Source organism: Scophthalmus maximus, chromosome 18 (assembly GCF_022379125.1).
Source record: "Scophthalmus maximus strain ysfricsl-2021 chromosome 18, ASM2237912v1, whole genome shotgun sequence".
Lineage (NCBI taxonomy): Eukaryota > Metazoa > Chordata > Actinopteri > Pleuronectiformes > Scophthalmidae > Scophthalmus > Scophthalmus maximus.
The window spans coordinates 9,662,853-9,678,556 of NC_061532.1; the positions used below are offsets into that span (position 1 = coordinate 9,662,853).

Genomic DNA, 15,704 nt, shown 5'->3' on the forward strand with positions numbered 1-15,704 from the left:
ATCAATGGATGATCAAAGGCACGCACACTCCTGTCATCTGTGTTGTCATTTAACAGGTGGGGAAGCCTCTCAGAATCCACTGTGTTGGACTTTGCATTTTGCATGCTGAAATGGAGCCAGACCAACTCTCTGGACCTGGACTCTGACTCCCTGAGCACAAATTGAGGGTCCTGATCTGACACCCTTAAGTGATTGTTGCCTCATTGATCCACAATACACACAATCGCGCAAACTAGTTTTTGCTTTTTCGTGAGGCACTGAGTAAATAATAATATATAGCATAATATAATCTTGCTGATAATTCATTTAGGGCTACATGATTTACTGAGATTCCGATGGTTTAGTGTAAAAAAAAAAAAAAAAAATTAAAAGCGGGACACCTGCTGAAATATAACACGAGGTGTCTGGGGATATTCAGACGAATTTTAATTCGATTATTGTGTGTTATCGTCAAGTGATTATTATGCTAACTAAATTCTTATGCGCCACCCGTGGATTATATTCTACCCGGAAGCCTGGTAGTGTAGGAATTTCCGGTTACGTCAGGGCGTGAGGACTCCATTAGAGCTGCAGCTGTTTTGAGGGAAACAACAACAAGAACGGGCTAACTGTCAGGGCTGCTGGCGTGACAGTCCGTTCACGGCCCGACAACGAGGCCTCAGATCTGGAAGCGCGACCTCCATTTCCCACCCGGAGCACCGCCGGCTTCTAACCACGGCCGCTCTCGGTGAGGAAACTCTGGCCTCCGCTTCCTCCTCCTCCGACTCGGACACCGGCGGAGCGTCGCCGCCCCCGCGGAAGAAGCACCGAGCCTCGGCGGCGGAGGGAGCAGGAGAGCCCGGGGCTTCAGTCGTTCTAACAGGCCTCTCTGGAGTTGTCCTCGGACTCGCGACGCACTCTCCACACGCTCAAGCCACCTCTGCCATCCAGTTCAACCGAAGTGTCGTCAACGTCCTCAGCGGCAGCATGCAGGCAAACGGGGCCGGACAGGGACAAGAATCCACAGAGCTTTCGTGTCTAAACAGCGCGCAGAACGGGGAGTCCTCCTCGACCGGCGGAAACCACTCCAACGGGCTGCTCTCCGGCACAGACAACGGGAACACGGTCGGCACCAGCAACGGCTCTTCGACGGGGCCCGGCTCGGGGACCTCGGCCGCCTCCACGACCACGGCCTCCGAGGTCGGTGCGCTGAAGAAGAAGAAACGGCTGTCGCAGGCGGAGGAAGATGTCATACGGTTAATAGGGCAGCACCTCCACGGACTGGGGCTGAAGTAAGTTCATTCGGCGTTGTCGGTCGAGGGGAGACCCGGCGACGCGCGCGGCGCCAGCGTCGAACACGCGAGCTGGGCTCCGTGTCGCTGGGGCTTGGTGCGAACCTGCGGCTGGTCCGGGCGCTATTAGTGTGGCTGACAGACACCGACATGGGGGGATGGGGCCGTTAGCCCGTGCGCTCGGCGGCTGGTAGAAGGAAGGGGTCCATCTTGCACAATACAACAGTTAGCTCGGCAGCTAGCGGCACTAGCCTGCAGAGGGGGGGGGGGGGGGGTTGTGTTGTGTCCGGCCATATTAAACCTTAACGCAAATATAAAGCACCAGTCCGACGGTCGGCAGCCTCGCGAGGCCGGAGGTGTGTGTGTGTGTGTGTGTGTGTGTGTGTGTGTGTGTGTGTGTGTGTGTGTGTGTGTTTTGGATGCCCGGCGGCGCCATGACGCGTCCACCGCCGTGGTCGCGCTTGAGAGGCATTACATCACCTAACGACCGAAATCTAACGTTTGTTTTCGTCGAAGAACACGAGAGCCACTCCGCTTGTTTTGATTTGCGACGAAGGCGCACACGGTCGACGCCGTCGAGGCGGGTGTGCCTGCTTCGGCGTCTCGGCGAAGCGCGCGAGCAGGGCTGTCGCGTTGTCAGTGTTTATTTTTAATCCATTTCGTGCGTTTCGGGGGCTAGTGCGCAAAAACCCAAAATGCGGAGGAATTGTTAATGTGCGCTTTGTCAAAGTCTGTTTCCCCCCCGGTGGCTGGTGGGGTTTATTCGTCTGCCATCTTTACTGTCTTGGCTCATTAACACGTATTTGTTGGGGTTTCTGTTGGAGGAGCATGAATAGGTTGTAATAACGAGCACGGTTATGAAAACTGTGCTGGTTATTGTCGTATGCCGATCGCAACCTTCTGCACGTTTCGACCTGTCATTTCATTCGTCGGATTAATCAACGCGTTTTACGAAACCCACACATTGGCATGTCAACTTTCCTGACGGATTATCGTCTCGACTCGATGTGTCAGAGCAACGTGCCAGGTGTCAGTCACAGACGCGGACGGACATGCATTCATTCAGAGGCAGCAGTCAGCACGGTGGGCGACAGTTGGTAGTCGAGCAGAAGCCGTTGGTTTCATGGCGGCGGAGGAGGAATGCGCTTTTGCATCAGCTGTTTTCAGATGGAAACGCAGTGTTTGAATCCCGATTGCAGCACAGTGGGGTTTTAACAGATCTTATGTCCGACCCTCTTCTTCACAGTGGCCGTGGGAGCCATTGTCGGATGGTTAGACATCAGTGGGTACCATCATAAGGCATTACGACATCAGTGGGTACCATAATAAGGCATTACGAAAGACATCTTAACATTGCCATGTTTACTAAGGGGGAGGGTGTTAGGAGGCCGACATGGCATTGCCCTCTATGAGAAACGGAGCCCCCCACATTTCAGCTGGGATAATGCAAGTGAAATGTAGTGAAGCAGCCAGCTGGATGAGAAGACTCAACACAGAGCTGCTGCTGCGCCACTCCATTGATACCTGGGAATGATGTCATCATGCTGCTGAAGGTGTCAGCCCCCCTATTTCCATCCCACTCAAGATTATCACACGCACACAAACACACACACACACTCCTCAGCGGACCCGTTTGTGGGGGTGGAGTCAGTGTGTTCAGCAAAGAGGTTGTGTTTGGACAGATGGATATGGTTCATGGTTGACATGGCTGAGCGGGAGATGTCAACTGCGGTGGAAGCTCGGTTCATGTCTGTGGACCTTATAAAAGTCCACAAATCATGCCCTGGTAATGTAACTGCTCTGGGGGGGGCTTCTTTTAATATGATGTTAATGTTCCTGTGCACATCTCCCACTCACCTGTTTGCTTTCCCCATAAAACATGACATTATGTCACACGGTGAAATGTCAAATATGATGAGTTGATCAAGAAAAGTTGAATAGAGATGCCATTTTCATAGAACCATGAATCCAACCGTTCCGCATCCTGCTGATTATGCATTGAGTATCTGAAATATCACTCACGATCTTGATTCTTGAATATTTGTCATTTTCAAAGTCAAATTTCTCTTTCTTTATTCTGTCTCATCTGTCTTGTGTCTAACGTTGTCTGCCCCTCTGTGTCTCTGCAGTCAGACAGTGGACCTGCTGATGCAGGAGTCAGGCTGCAGACTGGAACACCCATCGGCTACCAAGTTCCGCAACCATGTCATGGAGGGGGAATGGGACAAGGTCGGTCATGGGTTACCATGGTCACATAACGCCCAGCACACTTTGTGGGATCCATCGTCCATAACAATTTGTTAGCAGTTTGTTGCTCAATTTCATCTCGTATGAATTATCAACAAAAACAAACATGGTCTCTATTAGAAGTTGTTGAAGGCAGCCTGGCTTAAGCAAAGTACATAACAAATGCATTTGGCCCACAATTAAACAAGTTCAAACTTTTATTTTTCACAAGACCTGTACACATTCCGGACATGTGCCAATGGGCCACTGTATTCCATATAAAAACTATTTACCTTACCAACAGCTCTTAGCGCCAAAGTGCTGTTTGAGTGCACATAGCTTTGTCGAAGCTCTACGATGGCCGAGCACAGAATGAATGTATTTCTCGTACAAATTGTGTTTGTCATAATAATAATTTACCTTTTAATTAACTGTTAATATTGAGAATTTAGGGAAGAAATCGGACTCCCGATGGCTGGAAAGAATGTTTGGTTGGTCGTTGGCTCTGAAATATTTAAGGATAAAATGGTATATACAATAAATGGTAAATGTAAAACAACTCATTAATATGCTTGCTGAAAAGTCTGGCAAACCATATCCAGACATTTTTGTAGCAAAATAATAATTTTATTATGTGCATATAAATGATACAAAATCAATGTTTATAAGAACACTTAAAGCAAAGGTAAATCTTTGGGATGTGGCAGGTTTGAACTCTCGTCAAACTAACAGGAAACCAGTCGTTTGTTTTGATTCTGAAAAAAAATATTTTACTGCTAAAATAGTAAGTGGGCTGTATTTTTACGAGAGACATAAATGTGCTGTATAGCATTTAATAGTTATATTCATTATTCACAGCACATGCACATCCGCTCCACTGTTAAAGCCTCGGTTTACTCATTCATAACATTAATGTGACCATATATGTGTATTACTCTTCATTCGATAAGTTTTTTTTTTGCATGTATGGAAACTGCTGAGCTAACCCATTTCTCTCCCTGTCTCCCCCCTCCATCGACCTCCTTTTGTTTTGGTCCAGGCTGAGAATGATCTCAATGAGCTGAGAGCACTGATGCATTCTCCCAATGCTATTGTGGTAAGCTCCCTTTGCCCCTCCTGAACTGAGCCGAATGACAGTCGGTCAGGTAGCAGGCACAGCTGGACGTTCTAGAACGGTGCCATTATAATGCAGGGCCGCAGGCTCTGGTTGTGCAACTGTGAACTCCAAAATATTCTGGAAGCTGCCTGGGAAAGTTTCGTAACGGGAGTGGATGTCACATTCAATTCAGGGAATTAGTGTTTGAGTCTGTTTGACATAGAGCCGAAACGGCTGATTGATCAATTTGTCAAACAGCTGATAATTAAGAGACTGTATTGATTATTGATCAATTGTTACAGTTGTTTTTCAAGCACACACTCTTTTAATCATTTCAGTTTTTCCAATGGGAGGATTGGCAGCTTTTATGAAAAATGTTAGAGACAACAGAAGCTAATGTAATCACTTTGTTCTGTTGACATTTTATCAGAATTGTCCACTCTTTTCTCACATGCTATAACCCAAAGGATGAAACAAATTCTTCAGTAAATATTGGTAGATTAATCAATACTGAAATAATACTTGAGTTGCAACCCTGTGTCAAAATAAGCCCATTCATTTTTGATTTATCCGAGTGTATATACATGGTGTAATGCAACAACACAGGTCTTACAGTAACTTCTACTTGTTCATGGTGAATGCTTTTGCAAACTTGTAATTCATGTGGATCGGTTTGCAGAGAGTTGTTTTCACTTCAACTTGATTCAACGTCGTAAGACTATAACACGTGAAACCTTCTTGGGTTATTAAATACTAGCAAAATTCTAGTTACATGAAGTTTAGTGGATATGATTGAAAGAACAAGCTTTTTTGTCTGTATTTAAAATAATGGTCATTTGGGTGTTATTGCAAGAGTAGAGTCTTACTACATCCATGTAGTAATTCTAAGCAGTTTTTGAATATACACTGTCAACATTGAAAATTCATAAGAGATGCCTTCAAGAGCAGCTGTGAAAATAAAAATTTGACTGGCCTGACAAATTCATTTTGTATCATTTTTTGGTTTTGCTATTACAAAACAAAGGAATAATTGTATGCTGACTGACTAAATAGTGAAGACCAGTTTGTTATTGCATCTACCTCAGTCAGTTCGTCTACACAAATGCAAGCTTACAAACGGCTATCGTGTATACCCACGTAGCTCTTGGATAGATCTGTGAACACTAATGATTTTCTAAAATTTTTGTTTGTGTATGCTGTGACTCCCACTGCAGACATGAGATGAGGCAGAGACTCTTACTATGACAATGTTGACTAGCGGCACCAAGTGATAAACACTTGCCAGGGGTCGTCAGTATGAAGGATACAGGCGGTTCATGTGGACATTTTCACGTGTTTTGGGCACATCTATAAATATATTCTGATAATGAGATCATGCAGACTTTGCAATATGTGTTTCAGCACTCAGCTGAACTTCCAGAAAAGTGAAAATGTTTGTCCTTCTATAGTCAGATAATATGTTGTTCAAGCAGTGGTCATTATTTTCTGTCTCCCTACTCTACTCTTGTCATTTAAAAAAAAAAAAAAAAAAATCTTCTCTGTACTCGTGTGTCTCTCCCTCTGCTCAGCGTATGAAGTTCCTGCTGCTGCAGCAGAAGTACCTAGAGTATCTGGAGGACGGCAAAGTCCTGGAGGCGCTGCAGGTGCTCCGGGGAGAGCTGACGCCTCTCAAGTACAACACAGATCGGATCCACGTACTCAGCGGGTACTTCTACCAGTTTGATATTGCGTCTACCTCAGACAGTTCATCTACACAAATGCACGCCTACAAACGACTCCCGTGTATACCCACGTAGCTCTTGGATACATCTGTGAGCACTAATGATACAGCTCCCACCACTGGTGGTGGTGAGTCAACTAGAGTAGATGAGATTTCACTGAAATAAACTTCTGTTAGGTGAATCACATCTGACACATTTTACACTTTTATAATATGAACTTATTCTGAAGAAATATATTGTTAGACTTTGCAAGGGAGGCTGGTCTGTCATGTGGATGCAATATACTTCTCATCTAATGAGGCAGTTTTAATCAACCAAACCCACTATGAAAATAAAATACCAAATGATGAATAATAGTTTTTATGTTCTCACACTGCTACTTTATATCACAATACATTATAGGTTTCTATAGGATTATTTTTTTATAGATGTGGGATGTTTATCTGTAACAGAAAGATAAAAAAAATATAGTCACAGTATTTACCCATAACATGTCACTAATGTAGATCACTGACATGTTAGAAATCAAGCTTGTTATTAGCTTGGATCTCTATATACCATCAATTCGTTCTTTGGACATACTTTATGTAAGATTGTCACTAGCTTTAGTATATGATAATCTAATCCATAGTCTGGTCAACACACAGTTCAACAGCTATCGAATTCTAGTTTTCAAGTTGTTTTTTTTAATGTATTTTTACAATAATAAACTTACCCTGTAAGCTGTGAACTCAGTGTCTGTTGTTATAATTGAAATGTGTTGTTGTGTCCATGCAGATACCTGATGTGTAGCCACGCTGAGGACCTGAGGGCCAAGGCAGAGTGGGAGGGCAAGGGCACCGCGTCACGCTGCAGACTGCTGGACAAATTACAGAGTGAGGAGACGTGTCCATACTGTACCCCTGACCCTGTAGAGCTGAATGCAAATCGCCACAGAGCTGCACACAACCCATACGTGTGTTCAATATGTAATTTATCTTTCCTCGTAGCATACTTGCCACCTTCTGTGATGCTGCCGCCGCGGCGGCTGCAGACCCTGCTGCGGCAAGCGGTGGAGCTGCAGAGGGACCGCTGCCTGTATCATAACACCAAGCTGGACAGTAGCCTGGACTCGGTCTCTCTGCTCCTTGATCATGTCTGCAGCAGGTTCGTAGTGCACAGCTAGCATGCTGCTCTCCCCTCAAGACCCTGAAGACTCAGTGCTAAAAAGCCCGACCACAGCTATGATGTTTATCAGTTTGACCACCTGTTGTCACTATGATGTTGCAACACGGGCACTTAAAGCCTTCATTTGTGTTTCTAAATGTCGTCTTCTGCATTGAAAGTCCTAACTCAACTCTATGTATCATGGCTCCCGTGTAGCATCTCACTCCCCATTATGGCTGCTTCTTGTTTCACAAGTTTTAACCTTAAATTTAGAGTTTATTGTAACTGCAGAATTTATATATAAGGTAACAAGACCAATCATTGCTGTCTTGCACATTCAACATTTTAACAGTAGGTCTTTCCCCCCCCCCCGTCACAGGAAGCAGTTCCCCTGTTACACGCAGCAGATACTGACAGAGCACTGTAATGAGGTGTGGTTCTGCAAATTCTCAAACGATGGCACCAAACTAGCCACTGGCTCCAAAGATACTACTGTCATAATTTGGCAAGTGGACCCGGTGAGTGCACACACAAAAAAAGCACAAACAAATACACACTGCCTCTTTTTATGGCTTAGTTCACAGATGAATTTACCTTGCAGAAAATACATACATTTTGCCAGCAGATCTGACAGTTGAATATTTTCTTTGCATTTACACCTGATCACCCTCATGGTAAAAGCGCATTTACTGTAGCTGTGTGAATTACCTGGTAAATGTCTATGTAAAAGAATAAATAATTGCATCAAAGGAATATTTAAGCATGACCTTTTTAGAGCCTCTGTAATATACAAGGGTTATCGCTCTGTTGCCTTTATATGTTTTCTTTCATTGTTTCAGACGTGTCACTGAATATGGTATGTACCATTACATACTATTATGGGAACTAAACTCGGGTATCTATTTGTCTGTTTGACATTTCACCAATGTGCAGGTTTATCTTTAGTCCGAACCCGACAAACGAGACCCCAGCCCTCAGTGTGTCCAGGTTGATTTTATCATAATCACCTTAATCCTGTCGTTGTGTAGGAGAGCCACCAGTTGAAGCTGCTGCGAACCCTTGAAGGTCACGCATACGGCGTCTCCTATTTAGCCTGGAGTCCCGATGACACCTACCTGATCGCCTGTGGACCTGATGACTGCTCTGAGCTCTGGCTCTGGAATGTTCAGGTAACATCCCCTGTGTTTTGACCTTTGTTTAATTGTGAAAATAGGAAGTAAAGCGTGCATCAGTCACACGTCAAAGACTTTAGCTTTCTAGTCTAAATTCAGTAAAGAGGAAAAACGAAGAACATGCATTGAGGCATAGATGTTCTGTAGACTGTGTACTCAATGACCTCTTCTCTCATCCCCTCCCCTCCCCTTTCGTTTCCTTTATTCTCCCCTCCTCCACTCTTACTTAATGTTTCTTCTTGTTGTCTCCCTTCCCCCCATTTTGCTATACTCCTCTGCTTTTCCACTGTCTCTGTCAATATCCTGATTGACCAGACGGGGGAGCTGCGGACCAAAATGTCCCAGTCCCATGAAGACAGTCTGACCAGTGTGGCCTGGAACCCTGATGGCAAACGCTTTGTGACCGGAGGACAAAGGGGACAGTTTTATCAGTGTGTAAGTGAATTGATGATTTCCCCCCTTTATCTATAATCAACATTATGGTTTTTAATATGATTTGATTATAAGAAAGTGCTTTTTTCATCTTCAGAATTATGTATTAACCTCTTTGTTCAATAAGTGCTCAATGTCTGATATACTTTGAAAGTGTGGATGTTAGAAAAGGGGAAGACATTTAAGAGTTATGTTTTATGTATAGCAGCTTCTCACGTGTTCAAGTTACCTTGAAAAAGTAACTTTGACATAACTATAACTTTTGATGTATTGATTTTACAGCCATCAACCCATGAGGACGTTTTTTTTACGTCATGTTGTCGGGACAGCGGTTTGTGTGTTTTGTGATAGAGCTGATCTCTGTAGTAGTTCATTATCTGTTTAGATATTGTGATGGAAATTCAAATTAACATTTGAACATACTGCACAACATAATTTGTGTGAAATATCAGGACAAATGTGAAACTGTTTCAATGGTAATTTGTGACTAACCTTTATTATTCTAAAAAAGTTAAGCCTACATTTGCCGAGAAGCAAATTCTTTTCTGTTTTTAAAATGTCATATTGAAGCACCTTGCAGGCGTCTGATAAGAGATAAAGCGCCAAGCTCGTCCTCTTGGTGAACGAGGTCGTCAACCTGTACTTTGTCCATGTTTTCATTCCCCTGTCAAGAATAAGAGATGAGGGGTCTGCTGTCTGTGTTGTCAGGACCTGGATGGTAACTTGTTGGACTCCTGGGAGGGCGTGAGAGTGCAGTGCCTGTGGTGCCTGGGCGATGGCAGGACAGTGCTGGCGTCAGACACCCACCAACGTATCCGGGGGTACAACTTTGAGGACCTTACGGACAGAAACATGTGCGTGCCAACCTTCTTACCACATTTATATGTACATAAAGATTAATGTTGAGTTTAGTATACTGCATATACTAATATGTATGACATATACTATATGTTTGACTTTTTAAATGTGCATGATTTATTGTGCTCCAAAATAGTACAAACTGTCTTCTGAAGACAATGACACAAACATTGATTTCCAATAGAATTGCATTGAAAGTCATGTGTTTGTTTGTGTATGTAGTAGGATGGATTCATTAAGCCAGCATAATGTTGATCGTCATAAGAAATGTTTTTGGAGTTCAGGTATTACTTTTTTTTATATTCTCATCCCTCTCTCAATTTTTCTCACAAAGTATTCACTGTATGAGTGATATCAGCAAAAGCTACAATTTCATTTTGAGATCCTTTTGCCGCCCAACAAATTCTGCAAATAGTGAAATGTTACCTGTCTAAATGTTAAAATACTGTATTATATATAAGTACAATGTCTTCAAGATGCAAAGATTTGGATTTGCACCACATTATCCTGGTTGTAGCTGACTGCTTGTGTCTGATGTCTTTCACAGAGTTCAGGAGGACCACCCTATTATGTCTTTTACTGTTTCAAAGAATGGAAGATTAGCTTTGTTAAATGTAGCAACTCAGGTAAGCACATTGCCATTTTATTTTTTAACAAACCGTGTACAGGACATGTCAGCACTTTAAAATGTATTCCTCTGTGACCTTTTTGTAGGGAGTACACCTGTGGGACCTTCAGGACCGGGTACTGGTGAGGAAGTACCAAGGTGTGACCCAGGGCTTCTACACCATTCACTCCTGCTTCGGAGGACACAACGAAGACTTCATTGCAAGTGGGAGTGAAGGTACAATCGAAATGTAATCAAAGCGAAGTGTAAAACTGTAAAACGTCTGCCAATAGTCACTTGATTGCTCATTGCCTGGCTTGAGAAAGAGTGGGATTTGTTCCCTTGTCTGCTTTAATCTATTGCAGAAGTTTTCAAAGCGCGAGGCGGGGCCTCTCCATGGGGGCTCAAAGAAATTGGTGTGAAAAGAAATATTGCATTAGTTATCAAAAGGAGGCCACTTAATATAACCTAAATGTGTTTGATGTTTTGCCCGGAGTCAGAAACTAATAAAATACCTCAGGTCAGACCTTGTATTCATGTAGTGTTTTTGATGTGGTCAGAAGTTATTTCAAACACAATATTAGGATGTCTCTGCTAAATTGATTATCTATGTGCTCAAAAAAGAAAACATGAGCACATCAAGAAACTGAGTGAAACTAAACAAGTGAATTAAGGAAGTGTAAGTGAGAAACCCTAAACTAATGCATTTATTTCTGTTCTCGTATATTCACTCCCATGCATGTGTGCCACTTTTATTTCGTCACCCCCTCTCCACAGACCATAAAGTGTACATCTGGCACCGGCGTGGAGAGCTTCCCATCGCTGAGCTAACAGGCCACACACGCACAGTTAACTGCGTGAGCTGGAACCCGGCCATCCCTGGGCTCATGGCCTCCGCCTCAGACGATGGCACAGTGCGCGTCTGGGGTCCTGCGCCCTTCCTCGACTCACAAGAGGCGGACGGACTCAACGGTAATTCTTTTTTTTTTTAAACCACAGTGCAAGTGAAGATTATTGGCTCAATAATTGTCATAGATAGCAGCTATTTAAAGTCACTGACAAAACCGCCTGGTTTTGTCAGCAGCTCTACGTGGTCACAGCACATAGAGCTGCATTTGTGTGAATGTTTTGCTGCATGCTGATGTTCACCATATCTGCGGTTTTGTAGAAATAATATGTTTCTATTGTTGTTTGCTGTTATGGTTACTGCTTGGTGTTTAACCACCACAATTATTGTGGCAGCTTTATTTACCTGTGTCTTTTTTCCCCTCCTCAGAGAACTGCAGTAACATGGACAGTTGATGGTCACTCATGGAGCAAATGACATCTCTCTTTGACAACAATCCAAGAATCCCACAGCAAAACAAAATCTAAACGGGCAAATGAAATCTAACAACCTAAAGAAAGTCAAGACAAACAAACAAAAGCCACCAAGACAAAAGAGAAAACAAAAAAGTGAGAAAAACTCGTCTCCCCGACTGGCCTAGATAAAATGGTGGCGGTGATGACGGACACGGAAAAATTCAAGTCCTCATCCAAAACCTGATCTCGACCCAGAGCCCTGAGAAAACCAGTCAATGCTCAGTGGGATACGACCGGCATCCACTGGTGAGCTGTGACAGGCTGTTCTCCAACTGACCCCCCCCCCCCCAATCTCGCTGCATGGTCACCTGCCATGCCAGTTTCTCCCAGGAAACCCACCACCACCTGGAGCTTGGAGCACATCAAGACCCCGTGATGCCCCCAGACTGACACGGCAGAACAACCATCTTCTAATTGGACTACATCTGACTGCCTGTTCTGTCGTTCACCGTACCTGTATAATGTCTCCATGGACACGGGTGGGCTGTTGTTGGGGGAGGATGATGCTGCGTAGGGGAATATAGCAACACTTCTGTATGTATTTTTTTCTTCTTCCCCCCCTTTCTTGCTATATCCTTCGCATTCGATAAGTTGGACAAAGGCCAAAAATCCACCATAAAAACACTGACCGACCAGCTGACAGAGAACACAAACACAAGGCTATGCTAAATGTTGGAATTTTTTTATGATAGTCATAGCATTTATTCTCATTTAAGAGGTGAATCTTAGCTCGAGTAGTGCCCGTGGAAAGCTTTAGTGAAGATTCCACTTTCTGTTTCTCGACATTAGGAAAAACAAACTTTTTATTCCTTAATTTAACTTCTAACAAGGATCATTCGCTGTAATGTTTCCAACTGACAGCCCCTCTCCCCCCCAAAAACCCCTCTGTCCAGCTAGCTACCGCACAACTCCATTACATCTGCCTAAGAAACGACGGACAGAGGGATTCACAGGTCACATATCAGCGGTGAGGGGGTCAAACAATATTGATGAGGTGGGGTTTCCACTGTCAGGACACACACTATGACCCTTCTCAAAAGATGTGCTTTCACATGTCGAGTGCGATTTAGATTGCTGTCCCTCCTCTGTGTGTGCGCCAGCGTGTGTGTGAGAGAGTGTGTGTGTGAGCGAGCGAGCGAGCGATTATGCATACACACATTAATGTGAGAATTTACATTTGGAGCGTGTTTTTGTATGCGTGTACAACTCACACCAGCAGAAAATACTCACCCCTCCCCTCTCCCCTCCGCCCCTAATCCCATAGTAAAATTGTAAAGAGGATTTTAAACCAATTCTAAGTTATCCAAAGCCCCTTAAGGACCTCTATCTGTGGAACAAAGAATACTCGAGAGCCATTTTGTAAAAGAAACTTTTTTTAATCTGGGGCTTTGATTTTTACATTTAAGGTTGTTGTTTTTTTTTTTTTCTCTCCTTACCACGTGGCATTCAAACGACACTGAGTTATAGGCATCGAATCATATTTGAAGGAGAAGAAGAAAAAGGAAAATTAAGACGGAGCAATTTGGTCGAGGCATGTTTCAAAAAGCTGTTAAGTGTATTAGCAAAGGGTCATTTCATGTGGGGAAGTTGATTGTAATTACTGGATGAGTAGTTGGCACAGCCCTAGAGAGAAGAGGCACCAATAATCCCAACCATGCTCTGAGCCCACAGTGTTGGGGAGTGTCGACGCAAATCTTAAAACACACAAACTGCCTTCCTGTTCATACAGTTGCACACAAACCTTCAGTATGTATGACACCCCCTCCCTCCGCCCAACTGCACTTTGAGTGGTCTTCTTTTTTTTTGCTCTCTTGCACCTTCTGCAATGGCATAAATCCGTAAGTTTGTCGTGGCGTTGTGGTCGCCGCGCTCGCCACTCTTTTTGGCTTGAAAGGCTGCATTCGGCAAAGACTCAAAACCGAAACAGGAGATCGCTAAAGGAATCATGTCCTCTATGCCTCTATGCACCCAAACGCAGTGACTGATTTATCTTGTTGACGTTATAAAACCTCTTGCATATAAAGCATAATGGCAGCCTCGTCTCGAGGGAGCCATTATGCCACTTGTGGAGCTTAGAGAGAATTCAGCATTAACTCCCCCCCGTTGCTCTCCAGCCAAGTTATCCAGTGGTCAGTGCAACATTCAAAGCTTTCTTCCTCCCTTTTTTCAGGGTATGTAATGACTATTTGCTACAGACTGATATACAGTGAAAATGTTTAAAAAAAACAGTGCTTTTCTGTCTGTTTTTATTGAACTTTTTTGTTACTTAAATACATTTTTGTTGACATTATATCATTTTTGGTTGACCTCTATCCCTGTATGATCATATTAAAATATAACCAGACACTTGGAGTCCTCATTTTTTTTGTAATCTTAACAATCCCTCTTAACTTTCTTTTATACATTTTTTTTTGTTTCTTTGTATTCAGTTTAATTTTATCCACCACTACTATTACAAATGAATATGCACAGTAACACCCATGCCAACAGGAGCGGGAAGAGTCTTTAGGAAGTGTGTTACCTATAATCAAATCAGGTTTGAACTGTCCACCCCTCGCCTTTAAAAAGAGTTTCCTTCATGTGAAAATCTCCTTCATGGCGCGTATGTGTAATTGACCGAAATCTCTCTTATGGTGTGCCATTGTTGATCGACAGCTGCCACTTCTGACCCATATCGAAGCCAAATCACTTGAGGCACAGCGTGTGTCTCACTCTGGAAACCTCTTTCTCCACTCCTGAACAACAGAATGGATCCCTCTTCCACACCCGACACTATTTCGGAAGACTTGAGGCAAATCGTCCTTCTTAAAGCCCATCGTTCACCTGCTGGTGGCAAACGCTATGTCTGTATGCAACCTGGTGTCTCCTCTGTTCTTTTGTCTGAGTTTACCAAGGGAGTTGTTTGTGGTTTAAATATGTCTTATTGCTCTCTCTCTGAGGTAAAGGTTGTGGCTGTGGGTAGGGGCTGGGTGGGGCACGTTAAGGGCTTGCTGTAGCATCTCTAAATTCCTTGGGCAATGGTGGGAAGGGGCGATGTGTGGGTTTGCGTTCAGTGTGTTATTTACAAAAAGTGATTGTACTGTTTTGTATCGTTGTGTAGGAAAAGTGTTATGTATGCATATTTTCAATAAAGCATTCAGGGTTTTGAAATTAAAAGTCCATGGAAGTTTGATGGGGCAGGAGATTGCGAGGTCCACCCATCAGATGCCAAGAAAGCATTTCTCCCACCCCCCACGACGATAGGTGTGCAGATCCAGGTTGGCCCTGAATCACTGTCTTTGGCAAAGCATGTGTCAAGTTTGGAAACACTTGAGTTGAATTTGTGTTCTTGTGAAATCAGTCATTATTTCTAAATGTCTTGAAAGCAATGTCTGGGGCCAGACTGGCTGGTAAGAGGTTACCGCCAATGCCAGAATTAGGATAAGAAAAGAACAATTGCCAATAAAGTAAAACTATTTTGAGTAAGCCTTGTTTTTGTCCATACATTTCTATAGAAACATACCATTTTACTTTAAAAGAAAGTAGGTCACAAAACATTGGTTCTGGTAAAAATGGGACACTATTTGGAGACCCAGATATGCAATGTTTAAAATATAAATAAGAAACCATTGTAGAAATAATGGATATGTTTCATACAGACAAAATATATAATGAAAAGCCATGTAACTGTGGGGAGAAAAATACCTGTTTGTCTTTTGTTTTTTAATATAACTAGGAAATTTATGAATGAAAATAGATTCCTAAAATTTGATTATAATATAGCGGAATGCATTTCGTAACAAGCAGTGGCAACATCGGGGAAGGAGGAAGCCC

The 15,704-nt window shown here is 43.4% G+C and overlaps 1 protein-coding gene across 3 annotated transcripts; it reads left to right on the forward strand.

The window, feature by feature from the left end:
- The first annotated feature begins 507 nt into the window (after positions 1–507).
- wdr26b (WD repeat domain 26b) lies at positions 508–15,356 on the forward strand. Of its 3 annotated transcripts, none has more exons than XM_035618101.2 (14): positions 518–1,271; positions 3,401–3,500; positions 4,537–4,593; positions 6,162–6,298; positions 7,092–7,189; positions 7,304–7,460; positions 7,840–7,978; positions 8,489–8,629; positions 8,948–9,067; positions 9,773–9,918; positions 10,470–10,548; positions 10,637–10,766; positions 11,307–11,501; positions 11,806–15,356. In XM_035618101.2, exons 1-14 carry the CDS (start codon positions 967–969, stop codon positions 11,829–11,831), a joined length of 1,830 nt encoding a protein of 609 aa, XP_035473994.1. In that variant the 5' UTR covers positions 518–966; the 3' UTR covers positions 11,832–15,356. The 3 variants fall into 3 exon arrangements, with proteins under 3 accessions (XP_035473995.1, XP_035473994.1, XP_035473996.1); XM_035618103.2 differs by lacking the exon at positions 518–1,271 and adding an exon at positions 1,766–2,824; XM_035618102.2 differs by lacking the exons at positions 11,307–11,501; positions 11,806–15,356 and adding an exon at positions 10,145–10,206 and having other exon boundaries at positions 508–1,271.
- Positions 15,357–15,704: the final 348 nt, after the last annotated feature.